Source organism: Rutilus rutilus, assembly GCF_951802725.1.
Source record: "Rutilus rutilus genome assembly, chromosome: 23".
In the NCBI taxonomy this organism is placed as follows: Eukaryota; Metazoa; Chordata; class Actinopteri; order Cypriniformes; family Leuciscidae; genus Rutilus; species Rutilus rutilus.
Genome location: NC_140233.1, coordinates 4,809,059 through 4,832,893, shown reverse-complemented (window position 1 = coordinate 4,832,893; position 23,835 = coordinate 4,809,059). Strand labels below are relative to the sequence as shown.

General features: G+C 35.9%; 1 protein-coding gene across 2 annotated transcripts; it reads left to right on the top strand.

The window, feature by feature from the left end:
- The first annotated feature begins 13,962 nt into the window (after nucleotides 1–13,962).
- Nucleotides 13,963–22,293, top strand: adpgk (ADP-dependent glucokinase). Of its 2 annotated transcripts, none has more exons than XM_084397712.1 (8): nucleotides 13,963–14,074; nucleotides 15,289–15,524; nucleotides 16,470–16,695; nucleotides 17,337–17,399; nucleotides 17,570–17,690; nucleotides 18,256–18,452; nucleotides 19,087–19,185; nucleotides 20,773–21,767. In XM_084397712.1, the coding sequence occupies exons 2-8, from the start codon at nucleotides 15,292–15,294 to the stop codon at nucleotides 21,334–21,336; spliced, it is 1,503 nt and encodes a 500-aa protein (XP_084253838.1). In that variant the 5' UTR covers nucleotides 13,963–14,074; nucleotides 15,289–15,291; the 3' UTR covers nucleotides 21,337–21,767. The 2 variants fall into 2 exon arrangements, with proteins under 2 accessions (XP_084253838.1, XP_084253839.1); XM_084397713.1 differs by having other exon boundaries at nucleotides 13,979–14,074; nucleotides 20,776–22,293.
- Nucleotides 22,294–23,835: the final 1,542 nt, after the last annotated feature.

Here is a 23,835-nt window from a genome sequence, read left to right as displayed (position 1 = left end):
AAAACGACACAAACGGAGGGAGCATATTGATTAATTCATGATGAAGATTCAAAGAGATCAGATTAAACAGTGTTTGATCATAAAGAATTGGCTGTTAAAGATGCAACACTAATCCATCTGCCTCTGCAACTGACTCCACATACGCTGAATTATGAACACTTCGCTGACGTCTGAAACGATGTGGAATTAGTTGATTGTGTTGTACAGTTGTCAAGGTAGTTTATTCTTAAAGAGATCAGTTGTGAGCTTCTGTGCTCTTTGGAAAGACGTGTTTTCATGTTTAAATACTGGTTAAATGAGTGATGAGTTTGTATTAGATGCCTAAACAACCTTTAAGAAAAATACAAATCTGCATTAGTAAATTTTTTTTAAAGGAATAGATCCATAAAAAGTTATCAAAATTGTCATGCAGCTTTTTAACATTCAACATGTCCTACTTGTATGATACTACTTCCTAGGGCTTGACAGACATACTGTAGTATGAACTATAAAGTGAAAATGATAACAGAAATGCTTCTTTTTTGGGTGGACTATTCCTTTAAATACATCACCATTTGAAATCTGTCCATGACAGAGACGGAAAACAAGTTCAAATCAAATTTGGACCACTAATTTCATCATTACAGCATATTTTAAGAGGTCATCCTTCAAATGAGCCATAATGGAGTAATTATGTCGTTAGGCTGTGGATGTTTCACACAATGCTAGAACAGATTTGAGAATAATTACACCTCAGATAGACCAGCTTTGGCCGTCTGCAGCTCAGCTTCCACATGCTCTTGATAAATAACAGAGATTCTGGCCCAGTTTGCTGTCATGATAGTCCTTGTTTATATCCAGAGTTTGCAGTAAATCACTCTGTGAGTTTCCAAGCACGGCCCCGGTTATGGAGAGGGGAGTAGGAAACATCGATTGCGAGCAGTCATACTTTGTAACTGTGACACTAACGTCACACTTCCACATACAGAAACAATAGTTTCTGGACATTTTAGAAGGTTTGTTTCGGATAAAAAAATGTGGGTAAGCATCTGAAGCGATTTTAAGGTTATTGGTTTCCCCGCAATCTGTTTTTGCTTCTACCCTTCTAGAATATTTCCGGTTGTTTTTTGTTATGACTGATGATCCTATCTCATATTGATATGATGATCCCCTTGCAAAGGACCCTTTCTTAAAATCTGGAAACTATTTTCATTCAATTCTATTCTATTTCATTTCTATCCATCATTTCCAGCCTGAAGAGAACAGTCATTAATAATGTCAAAATTCTGAAAATTGTGGCATATTTATTTTATCTATCGTCTGTCGTTTTATTTTATTATTTATGTTGTTTACAAACTTTACTCTAGTTTACATTATTTATTTTTATTTATTCATTTATGTCTAATCCGGTCTGTGTTCCCTTGTCTTGGTTTTGTGTTTACTTCCTTGTTCAGTGTCCTATGCCACTCTGTTTGTTGCCATAGCTACCCTCATTAGTTGTCTTAGTGATTCATTAGCTTCACCCTCTCCTTGTTATCTTGTGTATTTATAGCCCTGTGTTTCCCCTGTTCAGTGTCAGTTGATGTTTCTCTGTAGATGCTTTAGTTTTTGTTTTCCTGAGGGTTGTGCCATAAAACAAGATTAGAATACAAGCCAGGCTTATTTAGGTTAGTCAGACTTATTGTCAGATGATTCTGTTTCATAAAGCAAACTTAAAATAGTTCGAACTCAGCAACTTATGCTGGGAAACTAGCCTGGTCCAGGGCAGGCTAACTGTCAGGCTAAGCCTCAGTTGTTACACAGATCCTCTAACACTGACCAATAGGAACACAGTGACTGACACTCTCTCATACCATTATTTGACTTTATTAACCATTATCAGTCCAAAAATAAATATACAGTAAAGAATACAGTAAAATAAGGCTACAATGATAAATGAGACAATATAGATCTACAAACGTGTTAAATTGTATATGAAATGTTTGATAACGTTGTTATATATATATATATATATATATATATATATATATACACACTTTATTATGTCTTTCAATCACAATTACTGTACACAATTATACAAATAGTTATTTAGTTAATGTAGGCTAATATGTATTCCTTTATTTTATGGAATATTCTTTCTTTTTAGAGTTGCACATATCTTTTCAAAATGTATACTTTTGCTCTTAATTTCACGTTATCTTCTCCATAATGTGCTGTATAAACTAAATCTAACCAAACATTCTTGCTTTCTCCAAAAAAACAAAACAATTATTGCTTTAAAAGCTGTAATTCTCAGCATTCTAAATAAGTATAAGTCATCTTTGTTAAGTAGCTTAGGTCCTAAACCCCAAACTATATTTTGTATCTTTATTATATTTGGTTTCTTAAAAAAAAAAATCTTCCCTGAATTACTTCTGTTCAATTTTTTTTTCTTATTTTAAGTATAAAATAGGCTATATGAGTGTAATGAGCTATACGTTCACTGCAACTTATCCAACATCCTAAAGATAAATTATTATAATTAGAAGATATTTCTGGTGTTATAAAATATCGCATAGCCTATTAATTTTCCAAGCAAAATGTATATTGGTCAGAATTATTGCGCTCCTATTTGGCGCACATGCGCGCAGCAGCGCTCGTTCAAAGTGAAGTTTAGCAGCAAAATGGAAATATTTGCACGACTTTCTAAGATTTACAGATGGAGAACATTCCTGTGAAATGTAAGTTTTGCAAACACCATGTCTCAAACGCATAAAACAGCACAAAATACACGCTGTTTGATGGTGGATCGATTTGATCTATGATCGACCTCTAGGGCTGCTTAAGAAACGCGTACACACGCAGTTATCTAGACTAGATAAACCTGGATCAAATTAGTGGGATTGCGTGAACTTGAATTACCTTTTATGAAACCGCTTTAGCCCCAACTTATTTGTTAGGTTTATTCAAGTCGGGTTTTGGAGTTTAATCCCCGCTTTTCTTAGCATCTTTTATGGAACAACCCTCTGGTGTGCTCCAGCTCTGTATTTCCTAGTTTATTTGTTTGTTTAACATCATTTTGTTAAATTCTCCCTGTGGTGAAAATCAAGTTTTTAATGTTGTTTATATGTTTATGTGGTGTTTTTAATATGCTTTAAGACAAACCATGTGCAAATTCATAAGTCAACACCATTGCTGAGTATTTTCTCTTTAAAACTGCAGTGAAATAGAGAGATGCCAGGCTATCCCGTTATATTTCTTTTGTTGAAGTGAAAACTTGTGTATATTTATCATGGTTGTTCTCAGATGTATCTTTTTGTTAGAAAGCTTCTGCCAATATTTTTTACTTCCATTCTAGAATATCTCTGTCTGTATTTATTTATTTTATTGGAGAAATATATAGAGTGCAGATAAATTGAATCCAAAGATATTCCGTATTCTCCTTGTGCAAAAAAAAAATTCCTTCTGCAGTTACTAACTATATATGCATATTTATACTTACATATGTACACATGCATACACAAATAAACTTAAAGTGGTATTTCACCGCTGGAAAGATGAATGTGTATTTAAATTGGGTCATTTATGTAGTAGAAATGTGAAATTATTTTAGAAGTTGGTGCCTTCTAGACTGAGAAAAGCCAGAAAATGTATTTTTGGCTCATGTGGATGAAAGACTACAACTCCCAGAATGCACTTGCTTCGCTGCCCTACGAGGCCACTCCCAAGCCACGCCTCCCGGTTACAGAGGGCAGTATCGGAAGAAATGATACAGCTAGGCTACTAGTCGACTCGAAACTGAAAAGACGGTGTTTTATGGTGAGATCCCCCTATGGGCGGGTTGAACACATGCGGGACGAGCTCCTCCTACTGGCTGTAGTCTCTCGCCTCTGGACAAAAAAGCCTCAGATGAAGCTAAATGATGATTTTTGCGTCATCAGAGGTTTTTTCCAGACACACAATACAGAAATCTCTCGTCTCAGGGGGACATGAGGGAGGGAAGCACGGTCACTCGAAAATACTACCGGGTTTCTACTGATACAAAGCTAATCGCTGAAGTATCCCTTTAACATTCCTATACACGCACATGCCACCTAAGTATATTGTGCAAACATATGCCCATCTTACAACATACAGAAAAACAAAAACTGTATTTGTAACAGTTGTACTCAAATATATAATGTTTCCTTTCTTTGTCTGTTACTTACATTTGCAAATCTTTTAGACTGCAGTAATGCTGGAGCTGTCGAGTGTTTGCCACCAGCGAACCCCACATCTTGGCTCCAGGCCGTCAGGAGGGTTGAAGAGGTGAAGCACTCTGCATGGAAATGGATGTCATGATCAGCACTGTGTGATGGAATATGAAAATGTATTTTGTGAATGTATTGAATTCAGTATCGCGCCTTGGGGGGACGCCCCAGTCCCAGGTGAACGGGAGAAAGAAACAGCCGTCAATTGAAAAGATAAAAAAGCAATCTTGTTGCACCTGTAACCTTTAAGAGATATTTCTCTCTCTCTCTCTCTCTCTCTGAGATGCTTTCAGCAATCACTTGTATGGCAAGGAACCAATATATATGAGGATATGTATGAATCTGTGAAGGTGAATCACGTTTCTGAACGAGTCAAGCAGATTGAGAACAGAGTTTGTGTCCATCTCACTGCCAAAGCTTTTACAAGCTGCGTAAGATAAAGAAATTAAATAAATCTGTTCAATTACGCTCACATATAATTCTCTTATATCACTGATAGGTATTTCTTAAGATCAAGAGGAGAACGGGATGAACATTTAAGCAGCCAAAGGCAAAGAAAGTGGGCTTAATTTATGAGCAGAAGATTTGTTTCTGTGTAAATTGTTCGTAAATTATACCTTTATGTGATTTTTTTTTTTTTAGAAGGACTGGTTGGTTCTGGAAAAATCTCATTGGCTCACCACATCATGTCGTCACAAACTCGTATGCTGTTAATTTTCTGTGGAAAAGAAAAGAGAATTTGTAAAGAATCATTTGACAGTTCAAAGTGACCAGAGCTGTCAAGCTCCAAAAGGGACAAAAAACACCATTAAAGTTTCATAAAAGTAGATCATACAATCTGTGTTCTATTATACAAGTCATACGAAAGCTTTATGAAGCTGGTTTTCACTGAAAATCTTCCCTTCTATGGAAACTCATATTTGCATCTCTTTAGACATCTCAAAATGTTTAACATCACTGAATGACATGAGGGTGAATATTATAATCATAGGATTCTCAACTGTTCCTTTAACCCTCTGGTAGTTCGCGCGTCGGTCAAAAATGACAGAATTTATTTATTTCAATGAAATGATATTTTAGTTTGATAATGTTTTTTTATGTAATATTTAGTATTTTAAGGGGATTTTATGGTACTAAATTATATTTACGCTGTATTTATAATCCATTTATTCACTTTTTGAGCATAGACCTGAAAATGAAATTTCCAACTTAAACTGTCGTAGATCTTCAATGCTTTAGAGCACAGACTTAAGTTGGATCTCTATAATGACAACACTTGGCAAATTATTGCTGAAGTGAAAAAAGTTAAAAAAAGACCTTTACATTTATTGTTATGAATTTTTTTCTTATGAAATATATATTTTCAAAAACACGTTTTACTCTTAAACTGCAAAGAAAGTCAAAGCCATAAATCTAAACAAGTTTGATATCTCAAAAAATTAGCTTTCAGTAAGATTTTGTTTGGGCGCAGTACCAAACGTTTCCACTAGATGAAATTCGCCTCCCATTCCTTTCCAACGTGCACCTTTTTGACCACGAACAATACATTTAACCTTTATGAATCATATCCATGATTTTTCTTTTGTGTTCACATAGCAAGTACCTTAATATTTAGTATTTTAAGGGGATTTTATGGTACTAAATTATATTTACGCTGTATTTATAATCCATTTATTCACTTTTTGAGCATAGACCTGAAAATGAAATTTCCAACTTAAACTGTCGTAGATCTTGAATGCTTTAGAGCACAGACTTAAGTTTGATCTCTTCATAAAGACAACACTTGGCAAATTATTGCTGAAGTGAAAAAAGTTTAAAAAAGTGAACTTTAAAAAAGTGACAGAATTTTACATTTATTGTTATGAAAAATGCACAAAAATACTATATTCAATTTTTATATGAAATATATATTTTCAAAAACACATTTTACTCTTAAACTGCAAAGAAAGTCAAAGCCATAAATCTAAACAAGTTTGATATCTCAAAAAATTACCATTCAGTAAGATTTTGTTTGGGCGCAGTACCAAACGTTTCCACTAGATGAAATTCGCCTCCCATTCCTTTCCAATGTGCTCATTTTTGACCACGAACAATACATTTAACCTTTATGAATCATATCCATGATTTTTCTTTTGTGTTCACATAGCAAGTACCTTAATATTTAGTATTTTAAGGGGATTTTATGGTACTAAATTATATTTACGCTGTATTTATAATCCATTTATTCACTTTTTGAGCATAGACCTGAAAATAAAATTTCCAACTTAAACTGTCGTAGATCTTGAATGCTTTAGAGCACAGACTTAAGTTTGATCTCTATAATGACAACACTTGGCAAATTATTGCTGAAGTGAAAAAAGTTTTTAAAAGAATTTTACATTTATTGTTATGAATTTTTTTTATATGAAATATATATTTTCAAAAACACGTTTTACTCTTAAACTGCAAAGAAAGTCAAAGCTATAAATCTAAACAAGTTTGATACCTCAAAAAATTTGCTTTCGGTAAGATTTTGTTTGGGCGCAGTACCAAACGTTTCCACTAGATGAAATTCGCCTCCCATTCCTTTCCAACGTGCACCTTTTTGACCACAAACAATACATTTAACCTTTATGAATCATATCCATGATTTTTCTTTTGTGTTCACATAGCAAGTACCTTAATATTTAGTATTTTAAGGGGATTTTATGGTACTAAATTATATTTACGCTGTATCCATTTATTCACTTTTTGAGCATAGACCTGAAAATGAAATTTCCAACTTAAACTGTCGTAGATCTTGAATGCTTTAGAGCACAGACTTAAGTTTGATCTCTTCATAAAGACAATACTTGGCAAATTATTGCTGAAGTGAAAAAAGTTTAAAAAAGTGAACTTTAAAAAAGTGACAGAATTTTACATTTATTGTTATGAAAAATGCACAAAAATACTACATTCAATTTTTATATGAAATATATATTTTCAAAAACACGTTTTACTCTTAAACTGCAAAGAAAGTCAAAGCCATAAATCTAAACAAGTTTGATATCTCAAAAAATTAGCATTCAGTAAGATTTTGTTTGGGCGCAGTACCAAACGTTTCCACTAGATGAAATTTTTGACCACGAACAATACATTTAACCTTTATGAATCATATCCATGATTTTTCTTTTGTGTTCACATAGCAAGTACCTTAATATTTCTTGGTAAAAAATGACAGAAGAACACCAGAGGGTTAAGAAGTGATGTATCAGAGACTCAACAGATGTAGGCTATTTAGGACATCCGGTAATACTCTCGAAGATAATAACCTTTCACAGCACACCACACGAGACATAACCTTATCAAGACCTTCCGTTTACAGCTGACTGAATGTGATTTTAATCTGTCTCTCACCAGGTCAGGACTCAGAGGGTTTAACTTATTAAACCAAACAACCTGCAATCAGGGAAGCACCATTGTACATTCTGTTTGAATGTGAGCCAAGCAGAAAGCAATCTGTGCCTCGCAACTGAATTAAACAATCCAATCTGCTATTGTACAGGCCACAGTTTCAGACATGATCCAAGGCTATCCTTAAAGACCAAAGGGGAAAGTTGACATATTTTGTTGGGGTAAAATATGATAATAGCCTGTAATCAATATATATATATGAAGAGTTCAGATGCAAAAGCCATCTGAAATTTTCTTCTAGAATGATCATTGTTTATCTAGCTCTTATATATTTTGAAGGTCAGTAATTTCACTTAAATGACAATTAATAGGTAATTTTCATTGCCGTTTAAGTGAATTTACTGAACTTAAATATACAAGCTTGATAAAAAAATATCATTCTAGAAGAAAATTTCAGATGGCACTGAGAGGCTTTTGCATCTGAACTCTTCATATATATATATATATATATATATATATATATATATATATACACATGTGTATGAAAACTTTTTTAATTTTAAAATCAAGGTAAATTGTACTTAATTTGTCTTCCGGGAAACATGTAAGTATCTTCTGTTGCTTTCGAAAGGCAGTACAATTTTTTTTACATTTTTTATGTTTAAACAATATAAGAAAAATCTTCATCCTGTTCAAAAGTTTTCACCCCCCGGCTCTTAATGCATTGTGTTTCCTTCTGGAGCATCAGTGAATGTTTGAACCTTTTAGTTGTATTTGAGTCCCTCAATTGTCCTCAGTGTGAAAAGATGGATCTCAAAATCATACAGTCACTGCTGGAAAGGGTTCAAATATGCAAAGATGCTGGAAAAACCAAGAATTTTCAGGACCTGGAGGATTTTTCTGAAGAACATTGGGCAGTTTAACTCAAGAACAACCATCACAAAACAAAAAAACAGTCGTGGATCTTCCAGGTAATGACACAGTATTATAAGAATCAAGTGTATGTAAACTTTTGTACGGGGTCATTTTTATAAATTCAGCCATTTTTTTTGTCTTGTGGACTACATGTAAACATCTTCTATGTGAAATATCGTATTCAGGACAGTACTAAATAAAAAATAACATGCATTTTGTATGATCCCTCTTATTTTGTTCAAATTATTCACAGATTCTGCAAGGGGTGTGTAAACTTTTGAGCAGCACTGGATGATCTGTTTTCTCTGGACATGAAAGACTGTCAATTTTGCATAGCAGATATACATATTTGTTATTAATTTTGTTTGGACAGACACAAAACTCTAAAAACTGATATTTTTTTCAACTCTTTATATTTACTATCGAACATGTTTTATCATTTACTATTGAACAGGTTTTTTATCTCATATCCATTTTTTCGTTTTAATTTACCTTTTTGCAATCCATTATTGTACTACTTTTGTACTTTTAATAACTTTTATAATGTACCTACATATACTGCCTTATATATAAGGCATGAAATGTGTGTACACACAGAATGAACTGTACTGTGTTGACATCGAACAGCGACTTGTTGGCATGTTTCACACTTTCTTCCCACCTTCATGACTTGCAATTTGTCACACGTTAGATTAATGTATAACACATCACTATACCTCTCACTCGCACAGCATCCATATAAAGGTGCTGCTATATCCTTGCCTTCATTACTGCTGCACCATAAGCCCGGGTCCTCGTCACGCTGAGATGTGTAATTAACACACAGATCAGCGAGGAGACAGGCAGAGGCCGCCGGAGCCGCACTCGCTAATGATTCCAGAGAGACTTTCCTTCACTAGACAAAAAGAACAGTGGACAACGTTTAGATAATTGAGAGCTTCGGTATATTAACACACACACACTGTTACAAGCAAAGATTAAAGCAGTTACCTCAAAATTAAAATTCATCCTTATGATGTTCCAGACCCATGTGACTTTTCCTGTTTTTTTTTTCTGTGGGACACAAAAGGAGATGTTAGGAAAAATGTTTACTCTGCTTTTCGACGTGACAAAATTATATTCTTCTTATTTAAATGGATGCAAAAGTGATAAATAATATCTATCTATCTATCTATCTATCTATCTATCTATCTATCTATCTATCTATCTACCTACCTACCTATATATATATATATATATATATATATATATATATATATATATATTTATATATATATATATATTTATATATTTATATATTTATATATTTATATTATTAGTTTATTTATTGTATGGTGCTTCTTGTAGCTCTGCTTTTCGACATGACAAACTTATTCTGACAACATTATATTCTTACTTAAATAGATGTGTATATATATATATATATTATAATTTATTTATTGTATGGTGCTTTTTTGTAGCTTGACAGTTGTTATCATTATGCTTTCTTTGTATGGAAAAACTGAAATTTTGAGCAAGACATGAAAGAACTTAAATTTCTCACTGAAATAACACTTTAATGAGCCACTTATTTTTGTATTGCCTGTTTGTTTGACACCACCGAACAGCAAATTACAGCATATCTGTGATCATTATAGCCAGATTAATGGCCGTTTGAGCAGGTCCAGTGTTCGTAATCAGGGGCAAACACTGGAGGCCGATGATGAATTATTAATACCTCCATGCTGAGATGGCATCGTTTGTGTGTGTGTGTGTGAGAAAAAGTGAGTTTTTTATCTCCGATTCTGTTCTAACATGACTCCTGTATGAAATCGGTTAAGCCGTCCATTTCCTCCTGCAGATTTGCTCGTAATCGTTTTCGCCAGGCCTCGTCCAGCCTCTTTGAAATACCTTTAATCAGCCGTTAGTTAAATTGTGAGAAAATCCTCACTCGTTCCCCCATCAGATCCGTATCAAAGGCGTCCTACGACATCTCCCACCCTGAGAGAAAAACGTGTAGAAACGAAACTATTAGTGAGAAATATTTCAGGAAAGCAGGCATAACACAAAGATCAAAGAGGTGACTGCGAGAGAGAGAGAGAGAGAGAGAGAAAACACTTATGCAGCAAAATACAAGATCTCTTCTAAGCTCTGGGAACGTGAAGTTCACACACTTTGTGCTTTACACTGGCATCCCCTGTTTGAAGAGGATTAATGCTTAATTGAAGTATCAACCTTGTGTCTGCAGTTTCTACAAAAGTTCCTTATGAGTACAATTTTATTATAGTAAAAATAGAAATTAGATGACAATAGAAAAGTCTGAAATTGGATGAGATTATAATAAAGTTATAAAGTTTCTCACAAAAACGCATCGCTTCACTTCAGAAGGCCTTTCTTAACTTTTTGTTTTATGATGGATGGATGTACTTTTTTGGCCTTCAAAATCTCGAGCCCCATTCACTCCCATTATAAAGCTTGGAAAAGTTTTAAATAAAACTTTAATATTGTGTTTGGCTGAAAGAAGAAAGTCACATATACCTGCGATGGCTTCAGGGTGAGTAAATTATGGGATCATTTTAATTTTGGGGTGAACTTAAAACATAACTATGACTATGATACCAAGATGGGCATTTTGACCTAATTTTGTTTGAATATCAAACTCAAGCTCAAGAAATAGTTCAAGCTCAAGAAGACATGAAAGATGTTTGCTTTGCAAAAAACTTCCCATACAGCGTGCAATTAACAAATTGTGTTCCCTTTCGCGTCTTCTTGAGCTTAAATAGCCTATTTAAATTGTCAAGCCTTAAACTTTTGTTTGTTCGCGTTCATGTTCTCACAATTTTGCTTGGTTAGAATTCATAAAAATGCAACTTGCGATTAAAATCGTTTCATATACTCACCATCACCAACACCGATGTTTTACTCGCATTTGGTCCTGGGCCTACATTGACTAGCCTACTAAATATCGGCTTTAAAGTGCAACATGTTACAAGTAGGCTATTCCTGCTTCACAAGATGATAAAAGCCTTGTTTAGGATTTATTCTCAATGTCTTGCTTTTAGAGAGCGGGAAGCCAACGCTATCAAAAGCAGTTTGATCTTCTGTGTTGATAATAAGTGCCTTTCAAATTCATTTCTTTAAAGGGAACCCCAGACAGAAATGTTTAATAAAACATTTTTTTATATACAGTTTTCTGAGGGGTCAGTCTTTTTAAAGGAATTTTGTTGGTAATTTTAGGCGCTCAATTTGTTGAGATTCACGAGTCTCGTGTGACTTGTCCCTCAAAAATGGTAAAGTTTGAGTTCACGTTGACTCCTTTAAAAAAAAACACACACACACACAAACGTTGTTAAAGATTTACTTGTAATATATGTTACTTATGATGTGTAAAACTACAATAAACTGATAAATATTGACATTACGTTTTGTCGATGTCCCATCCTAACGGAAAGCGCTCGAGCGCGCGCGGTGGCCGGTGTTGCTATGGTTACTACCTCATTAGGCTGTGGACTTTTTTAATAACTGTTTTTTAACGTTCATTGTGTAATATGTAGATTTACATCGTGTGTGTTATGAATGAATACATCTTCTTCTTTTTCTTTGTTTTTTTTACAACAAACTCAAAACCCAGCCTGCCAGCAAACACTCAATAAGATTTTTTATTGATCATATGGTTGGCTATTATTATATGTCGAGTAATAGCTGTTTATATCCAAAAATCCAGTCAAAGTTTATTCATTACATGTCCAGAGGAATAAAACTCAATTATACATGATCAGCTGCTTTGATCTTTAATTCACATGAGATGAAATAGCGCCACCTGCTGATCAACATGAGAACTCGTACATGTTTATGCTACAAACAACAGTGTATTACCATAGTAAAATGCCCTGAATTATGACATTTCTATATGTCTAAATAACCATGGTGAAGAAATGCTGTTGAGCAGATCCAGCACTGTAGTAAACTCCTCTGAAATAAACTGATGTAATGGTGTTAGCATTTGCTGACTGTGTTCTCATTTGTTTTATAAACTGCTGCATTGCCATCCACACATCCAAAATCCATATCAGTTAAATGAGTTTGTGTCTCTGGGGTTCACAAAATATATATTTGGAAGTGTGTGTGTGTGTGTGTGTGTGTGTGTGTGTGTGTGTGTGTGTGTGTGTGTGTGTGTGTGTGTGTGTGTGTGTGTGTGTGTGTGTGTGTGTGTGTGTGTGTGTGTGTGTTTGGAGTGGGGGCCTCTATTGACAGCAGGTTAAATTGCTCCACACAAACTTTGATTAGTCTCACTCAAGATAATGCTGTAGATCAGAAGATATACATTAATGTGTATGGATTAAATTAATGAAATGAAAAAGAAATAGAAATAGAAAATACAATACAACACATATTACACACACCTGGTTATCTAAACCGGGGCTTCCCATTCACTTCACTTTTTCTAAAATTAAGTTCAGGGGCGAAATTGTAAACTAAAATAAATTGTAAAATAATATAATAATATTTAATATAACATGATATAATATAATTATGTACTCATATAATTATACACTATAATGAAATAAAATGTTTTTCATTTTTAGAAGTGATTTTATGAACATTATAAAATATGTAATATTTTTTAAAAAGTATAAAATATATAAAGTATGTAAAAAAAATATGTACGGTATATTATAATATAATATAGAATAAGTATAACACTTTATTTGAAAAGTTAGAGCTCAAATTGCTTAATTTTAAAATAACGTTATAATTATTATAAATTAGTGCAGTCAAATCGATCGCGAAGATGAAAGTTTGAGTTTATATAATATATGTGTATATAAAATGTATATTAAAATTAAGCAATTTGAGCTCTAACTTTATATATATATATGTATATATATGTATATATATGTATATAGTGTGTGTGTGTGTGTGTGTGTGTGTGTGTGTGTGTGTGTGTGTGTGTGTATATATATATATATATATATACGCACATACACACATTTATGTTAGATGCGAATAATCCTTTGGACTCTATTATATATATAAAAATACATATATTTTAAAAGTTTTATTCGCTGATTAAAATTAAATTGATACAAAACCACATTGATTTGTACTTCATCATCTAGTTGTTGTGCTTTATACATTTGCTTAAGGTGTGTTACAAAAGAACTTGCTGAGCTCTGACCATTTAGACGTGGCGCCGGGCAAAGATATTTTCACCTTCATCAGCGCATCCACTCGACGTGGACTTCCGGTTACGTCACCAACGCTCGGCGGAGCTTCTGATTGGTTACTTGGGTTCGCTCTAACTGCAACGTTTGCCAACAAGCCAACACTATTCTATTAGTGGGTTAAACGCTGAAAATGACATACATTTTGTAGTGCAATCAAAGTAAGTTTTGTATTATGTAATATTAATTATCTCTCTGTTTAATTTTATTTCCAATTTGACCTCAGTGAGATTTGATCTGTAAACTTGCTATCGGTTGAGAGTGGAGCGGCTAGTCGCTAACAAACACACTTTCGACCAAGAAGGGTGACACAACTCAACTTCAGCACACACACACACACACACACACTATTTCGTGTCGTCTATCATCAGTCAGGTTAGTGATCTGCCCATCTGTTCGGATTGTCGAAAGGTGTTTTGATTATATCATCTTAAAGATAAAGTGTTTTATTCTGGTTATTGCTGGGTAAACTGCTGGTTTATTTGCTATGTGGCTAGCTCATGTTAGCTCATTGATTTCACTCTAACATGTTACTTACTTATCTGAAATGTCATTTTAAATAAAACCTAATTTTAAGCCACTCGTATGTTCCAGGTGGTCACGGTCGGCTGTGTGATTTTATGTGTCGTGTTAATTTAAAGCCCCATACATGAGCTGTTAGCACTAGCCAGCTACTGCTGTTATTGCACAATTATCAGCTTTTAATCTGATCAACTTGTCCAACGGTTTTGAGATTATATATATATGGAGAGAGATCTGTGCGCGTGCACATCTACTGCAGTGTTATAAATAGATATGCATTGGTTTCAGTTGTAAATCTAAAATCGACTTCCTGTCCAGTGTCCGAAATAACATGGTATTACCATGGTACATGTCCATTTATTGTCCTGTAAAACATGATAGTAGCCTACCATAGCATGTCTAAAAAACATACAACTACACTGTTACCATATTAAAAATAAAAGTTTGACCATGGTAAATCCTCAAAGTACCATGGTAGTACCATGGTGGTACATGTCCAATGTCTAATATATCATGGTATTACCATGGTGGTACATGTTCAGTGTCTAATATATCATGGTATTACCATGGTGGTACATGTCCAGTGTCTAATATATCATGGTATTACCATGGTGGTACATGTCCAAAGTCCAATACATGTCCAAACAACATGGTATTACCATGGTACATATACCAAAATATGGTATTACCATGGCACATGTCCAAAAAAACATGGTATTCATGGTATGTCTCTAAATAAACCATTGCATTACCATAATACATGTCTAAACACATGGTATTGCCATGGTACCTGTCCAAAAAACATGGTATAACCATGAAACATGTTCAAAAATCATGGTATGTCTTTAAATAAACTATTGTATTACCATGGTACATGTCTGAAAACATGGTATTACCATGATATGCGTCCCCAAAAAATTGGTATGCACGTATGTGTCTAATTAAACCATGATATTGCCATGGTGCATGTCCTAAAAAACATAGTATTACCATGATATGTGTCCAAAAACCTTGGTTTCTACCATGGTATCCTGAAGAGAAAGTGTGTGATTGTGTGTGTTTCACAGGTCATGTGGAGGAAGGCCGTGCTGGTGGCCCTGTTGGCGTTGGGGATGGGTTATCTGTACCGCACTGACCCGGAGTTACCGGCCCGTGTGCTGAACTACCTCAGCCAATCGCTGCCTCAGGTGGAGTTGAGTGACAGCTCAGAGCCCCGCCCCCCGGCGCTGGAGGAGGCCATCGCTCACGCCTGGCAGACCCTGATCACGACTCCGGCCCGACGCTGGGGGAGAGTGGCTGTGGGGTGAGCGACTCGCAACACACTCATTTATTCACAACCTCATTGTCTCTTTAATTCTCTTTGTTTGTTTTTTAGTTGTTCTGTTGTTCGTGTCCTTCGGTTCAATCTTTGTCTTTTCCTTTTATTTTGTTCTGTCATTTGTTTCCTTCCTTTTCTTTTCGTTCAAACCTTTTTGGTGAGTATAAACGTGTTAGTAAATACTATTATTTACATACTGTTAAGAGTATTTATTAATATTTTTAATTAACTTTTATTTCTACGCATGTTTTCATTTTAGTTAAAGTTTTAGTAATTTTGTTATGTTTTTATTGGTTTTTCCTAAACACTTCTATTTCTTTTAGTTTAGTACTTCAACTTAATCTTATTTTTTCGGACTATTTATTATATCACTTTATTTTATATTTAATTATATATTTATTATGAATTAATTAATAATAGTAACTTATTATTATTATTATTGCTTATGATTAATTGTATATTTATTTAGTCGCAAAAGCAACATTTATCATTTTCGTGGAAGTTCACGTTACGAAATTGCTTTTTTTGATAATTATTTTAGTAACTATCTTTCTACTAATGGTTGTGACTCGTTTGTTTATTCATTCATTCAATTCGGTAACACTTTACAATAAGGTTTCATTAGTTAACAACTTAACATGAACTAATAATGAACTGCAAGCATTTCAACATTTACTAATACATGATTAAAAATCAAAAGTTGTATTTGTTAACATTAGTTAATGCACTGTGAGCTAACATGAACAGCTGTGTTTTTTATTAACTAACGTCAGCAAATATTTACAAATACAGTAACAAATGTATTGCTCATGCTAGTAAATACATGAACTAATGAAACCTGATTGTAAAGTGTTTCCATTAATTAATGGGCCTCACGAGGCCTGAACATGTGCGTCTGTTCCTCAGCCCTTTGTTTGCTCTGTTTGTCAGGGTGAACGCCTGTGTGGATGTGGTGGTGTCCGGGGTGGGGCTGTTACAGGCGCTGGCTCTCGAGCCGGGTCCCGGCAGAGACCACGAGGTGCTACACAGCAAAGAGGACCTGAAAGAGGCCTTCATCCACTACATGGGGAAGGGCGCCGCTGCGGAGCGCTTCTTCTCAGATAAGGAGGTTTTTCAAAGGATCGCACGGGCGGCCGCCGAATATCCCGGGGCTCAGGTGCGCAGTGAAGTGTTTTATGACAGAAGGAGTGGCCCTTACAACACGGTTCTCCTCAGGGCACGAGCCGGGGACCGAGATTAGCCGGTCTCTGAGCACACTAAAAATTGTCCGACAGGTTTGACGGCTCTTATTAAAGCCTGAGTGTGATTAAATTCAAAGTGTGCGGTCTGATTCTGCATTTGTCCTATATTATCCGCTTTAATTTTGGCAAGTGCTGTAAATGAATCTGGCCCTTGAGATCCGATGGTTTAATGTGAATGCACGAGAGGGAATTGAGTTTCTGTGTCAAATTTAATTTCGCATAATCAACAGTAATTAATAGGTGCAAGAGCTCAGACTGAGGCTGATCCACGAGGCTATTTTCATGACAAATTATCATGCATTATGCACATTTTCACCAAAATTAAGTCAACAGTATTTCTTACAACAAATATAAAATATCCGGCAATTATATAAACACTTTCAATTTGATATTTGATTGAAAATCTGATATTTTCCTAGTAGAAGTCTTTTTAAAAATACCCATAAATAAAGATAATTTGCTATAAAATATTCTTCTGATTGATCTTGTATGTTTTAATGAGACCAGATTTCTGAGATTTACTCAAAAATGGCTTTTTTTTTCTTGTGTCTTACAGCTTTATGTGGGCGGAAACGCTGCTTTGATTGGCCAGAAACTAGCGTCTAACCCACAACTCGAGGTGAGTGTCTGTTGTGCTATTGAGCAAGCCTCAAACTGTTCTGCTTGTGCTAAAGTCACTGACCGCATCACTGGACAAAAGGTCCAATTGTCCTGAATTTCCTTTCCATAATAACTTTAATCAGGTGAGCATCTGATTCTAGTTTTCTAAAGAGTGCTGTGTTCTCTCAGGTCCTCTTGTGTGGTCCGGTGGGGCCGAAGCTTCATGATATGCTGGATGAACAGATCGTGGTCCCGCCAGAGTCTCTGCAGGAGACCGACGAGTTCCACCTGATCCTGGAGTACAAGTCGGGTGAGACTCGCTCGAAATCACATTGGCGAATTATTTTATTTCTGTGAAACATTGAATATTCTGTAATGAATTTTTCACAGTAAGACTAGAAACACACACTCTCTGGCCACTTTATTAGGTACACCTCTCCAACTCTGCTCGTTACCGCAAATATCTAATCAGCCAATCACATGGTGGCAGCAACTCAATGCATTTAGGCATGTGGACACGATCAAGGCGATCTGCTGAAGATCAAACTGAGCATCAGAATAGAGAAGAAGTGAGTTTGAGCGTGGCATGGTTGTTGCTGCCAGACGGGCTGGTCTGAGTATTTCACTAAACTCAAACGGCCTCCACACTCCACACCAGATCTCAATCTTTTTATCCCTTAAAACTCACCTTTGATCACCAAAATGTCAGAAACACCAGAGAAAATACTCAGCAGTGCTGTTGAATTATGAATTTACACATGATTTGTGTTAAAGCATATTAAAAACACCACACAGACATATAAACAACATTAAAAGCTTGATTTTCACCACAGGGGGGCTTTAAGAAAGTGTGTCCTCTCTGCTGCCCCCTACAGGTGAACAGTGGGGCTCCTCGAAAGCTCCTCAGGCTAACCGCTTCATCCTGTCCCATGATGTGTCCAATGGGGAAATGAGCACGCTGGAGACGTTCGTGGCCAGTCTGGAGGAGTTCCAGCCGGATCTGGTGGTTCTGTCCGGACTGCATATGATGGAGGGAATGGGCCGAGATCTCTGGGAGGAACGACTGAAAGAGGTCTGAAACCAGAATCGCTCAATTCCCATCTGATTTAAAAAGAGAATCATTGGTTACCGCATCATTTTAAAACAAATCGTTCCAATTCTAAAACCTGATTGGACGAGCCAAACCTTTGCTCTAGTATTAAAATATAGTACGTATATACCAACGCCACAAGAGATATTTGTGACCGTGGACCACAAGGGTACATTTTATGAAATTGAGATTTATACATCACATTAAAGCTGAATAAATAAGCTTTCCATTGATGTATGGTTTGTTATATAGGATAATATAAAACTATTTGAAAATCTGGAATCTGAGGGTGCAGAAAAATCTAAACATTGAGAAAATCTCCTTTAAAGTTCTCCATTTATGTTCACGATTGTGCTGCATTCACTCACAAAAATAAATGTTTTATATATTTACGGTAGGAAACTTACAAAATATCTTTATGGAACATGATCTTTACTTAATATCCTAATGATTTTTGGCATAAAAGATAAAATCGATAATTTTGACCCATACAATGTATTGTTGGCTATTGCCACAAATATACCCGTGTGACTCGTGACTGGTTTTGTGATCCAGGGTCACATTTTGAGGTCAATTATGTTTTTTTTTATGGTGATTGTGTTCTGGTTTCCTGCAGGCGGTGGTTGCGATCTCAGACGTGGGGAACGAGGTGCCCATCCACCTTGAGCTGGCCAGCATGACCGACAGAGACTACATGAACCGGATCCTGCAGGAGGTAAATGTGTAGGTTTAATGAATGCTGATGCTCAGTAGACGTACAGTATGAGTGGTGCAGGAAGGATGAGGCTCGGGGATTATTGTTAGTGGTGTCAAACAATGAACAGTGTTGAGGAATGTTCACTTTAAAAGTAACACCTTCTAGTGTTCCCTTGTAAAAAATCACTGAGTGCTTCAATGTTAAAGGGATACTTCAGCGATTAGCTTTGTATCAGTAGAAACCCGGTAGTATTTTCGAGTGACCGTGCTTCCCTCCCTCATGTCCCCCTGAGACCAGAGATTTCTGTATTGTGTGTCTGGAAAAAAACCTCAGATGACACATAAATCATCATTTATCATCATCAGAGGCTTTTTTGTCCAGAGGCGAGAGACTACAGCCAGTAGGAGGAGCTCGTCCCGCATCTCTTCAACCCGCCCATAGGGGGATCTCACCATAAAACACCGTCTTTTCAGTGTCGAGTCGACTAGTAGCCTAGTTGTATAATTTCTTCCGATACTGCCCTCTGTAACCGGGAGGCGTGGCTTGGGAGTGGCCTCGTAGGGCAGCGAAGCAAGTGCATTCTGGGAGTTGTAGTCTTTCATCCACATGAGCCAAAAATACATTTTCTGGCTTTTCTCAGTCTAGAAGGCACCAACTTCTAAGATAATTTCACATTTCTACTACATAAATTACCCAATTTAAATACACATTCATCTTTCTAGCTGTGAAATATCCCTTTAATAATAAAAAAAAGCTACTTTTTCATCTGATTTTGCCTCCAATCAAGGAAAATGGCACTATCCTTGCTTTAAAAAAAATCTAAATGGTATCTAAAAAGAGAATTATAATTTTATGGGGGGGTTTACAAATCATTGGATATTTACTTTATCAAGAGTTTGGAAAAAATTCTAAATTCTAATAAAATTTCATTTTATTCAGGAATGATGCATTAAATTGACCAATAAATACATTTATAAAGCTACAAAAGATTTCTATTTCAGATAAATGCTGTTCTTTTGAACTTTCTGTTCATCAAAGAATCCTGAAAAGATGTTATCATAGTTTCCACTAATATATGAAATTATCAGAAATGTTTCTCGAGCAGCAAATCATATTAGAGTGATTTCTGAAGGATCATGTGACACTGAAGACTGGAGTAATGATGCTGAAAATTGACAGGAATAAATTACACTTTACACTATTCACATAGAAAACACTTATTTTACATTGTAATAATATTTCAGTTTTACTGTATTTTTAATCAAATAAATGCAGCATTGCTGAGCAGAAGAGACTTCTTGTAAATACATTTGACCAATCCCTAACTTTTAAACAATAATGCATATTAAAAAATGTCTATAATTTATTGTGTATAAATCCTTATCCATTAACTACTGGAAAAGTAATGGGAAAATCATGGAGATTCATTCGTCAAAATGTATTTATATATTTATAATTTATTTATTCATGTATTTAGGCACAGGTATTAACCAATAATCTTAAAATGACCACTTTTCTTGACTCTAGAAAATCTCTATAAATTGAACACGTAATATGTTATGTTTTCATCTGCAACATTCAGGTTTCTTTGTGCTCTTCTGTTAGCAGGTCATCCCTATCGTGAACTCCATCGGTCTGAACGAACAGGAGCTGCTGTTTCTGACTCAGTCTGGAGGAGGACCTCACGCTGACCTCACTTCCTGGGACGGCATACCCGACGTGGGCCGCGTCAGCGACATCTTGCTGTGGATCTTCGAGCAACACGGCCGGGCGGACCCAGAATCCGAGGCCGATCTGACCCGGATCCACTTCCACACGCTGGCGTACCACATCTTGGCTACGGTGGAGGGTCACTGGGGGAACCAGGAGGCAGCGGTGGCTTCGGGCGCTCGTGTGGCGAGCAGTCAAGCCTGCGGTCTGCAAACCGTGGATATTAGTAAAGTGATCCTCAAGGCGCCTTTGAGCTTCTACAGCTCCTTCTCAGAACCGAGAGAGAGCCTAACGGTGGACCCGACGAGGCCGGTTACCGTGTGGCGCAGAGGGAACGTGTCTTTCCATCTCACGCCGGTGCTAGTGTGCAAACAGCCGCTGAGGACTGTGGGATTGGGGGACGCCATCTCCGCAGAGGGACTTATGTTCTCAGAGGTCGCGGCTCCGCATGAGCTTTAAGAGACACGTCGCTCACATCTTTGAAGAAACGTCCTCGCCGTTAGATCCTCTTCTCAAAAGACTCGCAGAGCAGCAAAAGAGGATGTTTGTGTGTTGAAATGCAGTTCGAGTGCACTGTCCTCTTTAATGAGACTTTGTTGTTGATACTTTTGTCTGAAATCATATTGTGAAAGACAGCACTGAACGTAATAACAACGCCATTTTTCTTTTCCTTTTTTAAACCCAAAATAAAGTTTGGTCATCACTCACTCACCCTCAAACCTAAATGATCTTCTTTATTTTCATTTGCATAAGAAAAGTCAAATGGGTTCGAGCAACATGAGGGTGAGTAAATGATGAAACTTTTTTTAGTTTTTTTTTTTAGGTAAACTGCTTCTTTAAAGGGATACTCCACTTTTTTGGAAATAGGCTCATTTTACAACTCCCCCAGAGTTAAACAGTTGAGTTTTACCGTTTTCGAATCCATTCAGCCGAACTCCGGGTCTGGCGGTACCACTTTTAGCATAGCTTAGCATAGATCATTGAATCGGACAGGACCGTTAGCATCTCTCTCAAAAAAAATGACCAAAGAGTTTTTCGATATTTTTCCTATTTAAAACTTGACTCTTCTGTAGTTACATCGTGTACTAAGACCGACGGAAAATGTAAAGTTGCGATTTTCTAGGCTGATATGGCTAGGAACTATACTCTCATTCCTGCGTAATAATCAAGAAACTTTGCTGCCGTACCATGAGTCCAGCAGGCGTAATGATATGATCAGCGCCTGAAAATAGGTCTAATAGGTTAGACAAAATCTAATAGGTTAGTCCCGGTCACGTTGGAAGTTACTGAGCTGGGGACTATTTTCAGGTGCTGCGTCATATCATTACGCCTGCTGGACTCATGGTACGGCAGCAAAGTTTCTTGATTATTACGCAGGAATGAGAGTATAGTTCCTAGCCATATCAGCCTAGAAAATCGCAACTTTACATTTTCCGTCGGTCTTAGTACACGATGTAACTACAGAAGAGTCAAGTTTTAAATAGGAAAAATATCAAAAATATTTTTTTTGAGAGAGATGCTAATGGTCCTGTCCGATTCAATGATCTATGCTAAGCTATGCTAAAAGTGGTACCGCCAGACCCGGAGATCGGCTGAATGGATTCGAAAACGGTAAAACTCAACTGTTTAACTCTGGGGGAGTTGTAAAATGAGCCTATTTCCAAAAAAAGTGGAGTATCCCTTTAACCTTTTAAACTCTGAGAAGAGGAGCTCATACTCTGGTTAACAGGAGCAGAAAACCCGTGATTGCTATTGGGACGGCTGAAAGGTGAACCAAAGTATGATTTTAGAGTCTTAAACATCTCTACTAAATACCTAAACACTCTTTTATCTGGTATTTGAACCGTTAATAAGTATCAGAACTTGAAGGCCGCCGATTCACAGTTTATCTGTGTCTCAACTCAAGTAATGTAAAGTCCTCTTATCCTAATGAAATTAAGTAGAAGCGATGCTCCCAGGTTGAATAATAGTTTATAGTCAATAGTTTAGATCACCAGCTTACCTGACAATATCGTGACCAATGCACATAATGTCATTTAAATATTCAGTACCATTCATTATTCTTGTCTTAAATTGTTCTTAAGGGTGGGAATATATCTGTAGGTCGTTTGAACGTTGGTACCAGCATCATTTGTATATAATAAGAGAAGTGGTTTGGTCAGCAGGTTATCTATTTGTTAGCCACTGATTTCTGGTGAATCATTTACTGTAGGTGGCGGTATTGACTGTTGTGATTTATGATGCTTCCTATCACACATAATGAATATGTACATACAAATGATGTCATTTATTAGTTTTAAAGCTGATCTTTTCAGCCATGTTGTACCATGGGTAATGTTTTTTTGGGACGTACTAATTAATCTCAGTATGTGAATGATCATGTCTTAAATCAGCCTTAAAGTTTGACAAAACTATCTGAGGCTTTTTAACAAAAGATTAACTTTGAACAGAAACATTCAGCAGTGTTGTAAAGCAATTAAATGAACCACTAATGGTTTTATGAATAAGGCCTTGGCAAGACGTTCACAACAGCAGGTGGAAGAAAAGCCTTGGCTCGTGTTTTGTACTGTATTTCTGTTACACTCCATGTTGACGCTTTTAGTTTCTCAAACCAACAAGAATGGTGACAGTATCCATCACTGTATTTAGATTTGACATCCATGAAACTGGCAATATCATAAATTGAGATGTTTTTTGAGTTTTACTTCACCAGCAATTCTTAGAGAAGTGTTTTTTCTTTTTCTTTTCTTCTCAAACACAGCAAATGTTGAGTCTTGGTGTGAGAAACTAACAGAAAGTTCATATTCATACAAACATTTTAGGGTTCTAGTTTGCACATGTGATTATGCAACAAAGTCTTTTAAGAGTTACTGGGCAAAAAAAAAAAAAACTGTCAATCATAAATGTTAAAGACTAGAAATATTAGCTCTGTTGAGTATGGAATATTTTTATATAAAT

What these genes read in the sequence shown, in the direction of transcription:
- adpgk (XM_084397712.1), top strand. Translation starts at nt 15,292, where the DNA reads ATGTGGAGGAAGGCCGTGCTGGTGGCCCTGTTGGCGTTGGGGATGGGT. An exon ending in TGGGGGAGAGTGGCTGTGGG is followed by an intron (nt 15,525 to 16,469) that starts GTGAGCGACTCG and finishes TCTGTTTGTCAG; the next exon opens with GGTGAACGCCTGTGTGGATG. An exon ending in CGTCTAACCCACAACTCGAG is followed by an intron (nt 17,400 to 17,569) that starts GTGAGTGTCTGT and finishes GTGTTCTCTCAG; the next exon opens with GTCCTCTTGTGTGGTCCGGT.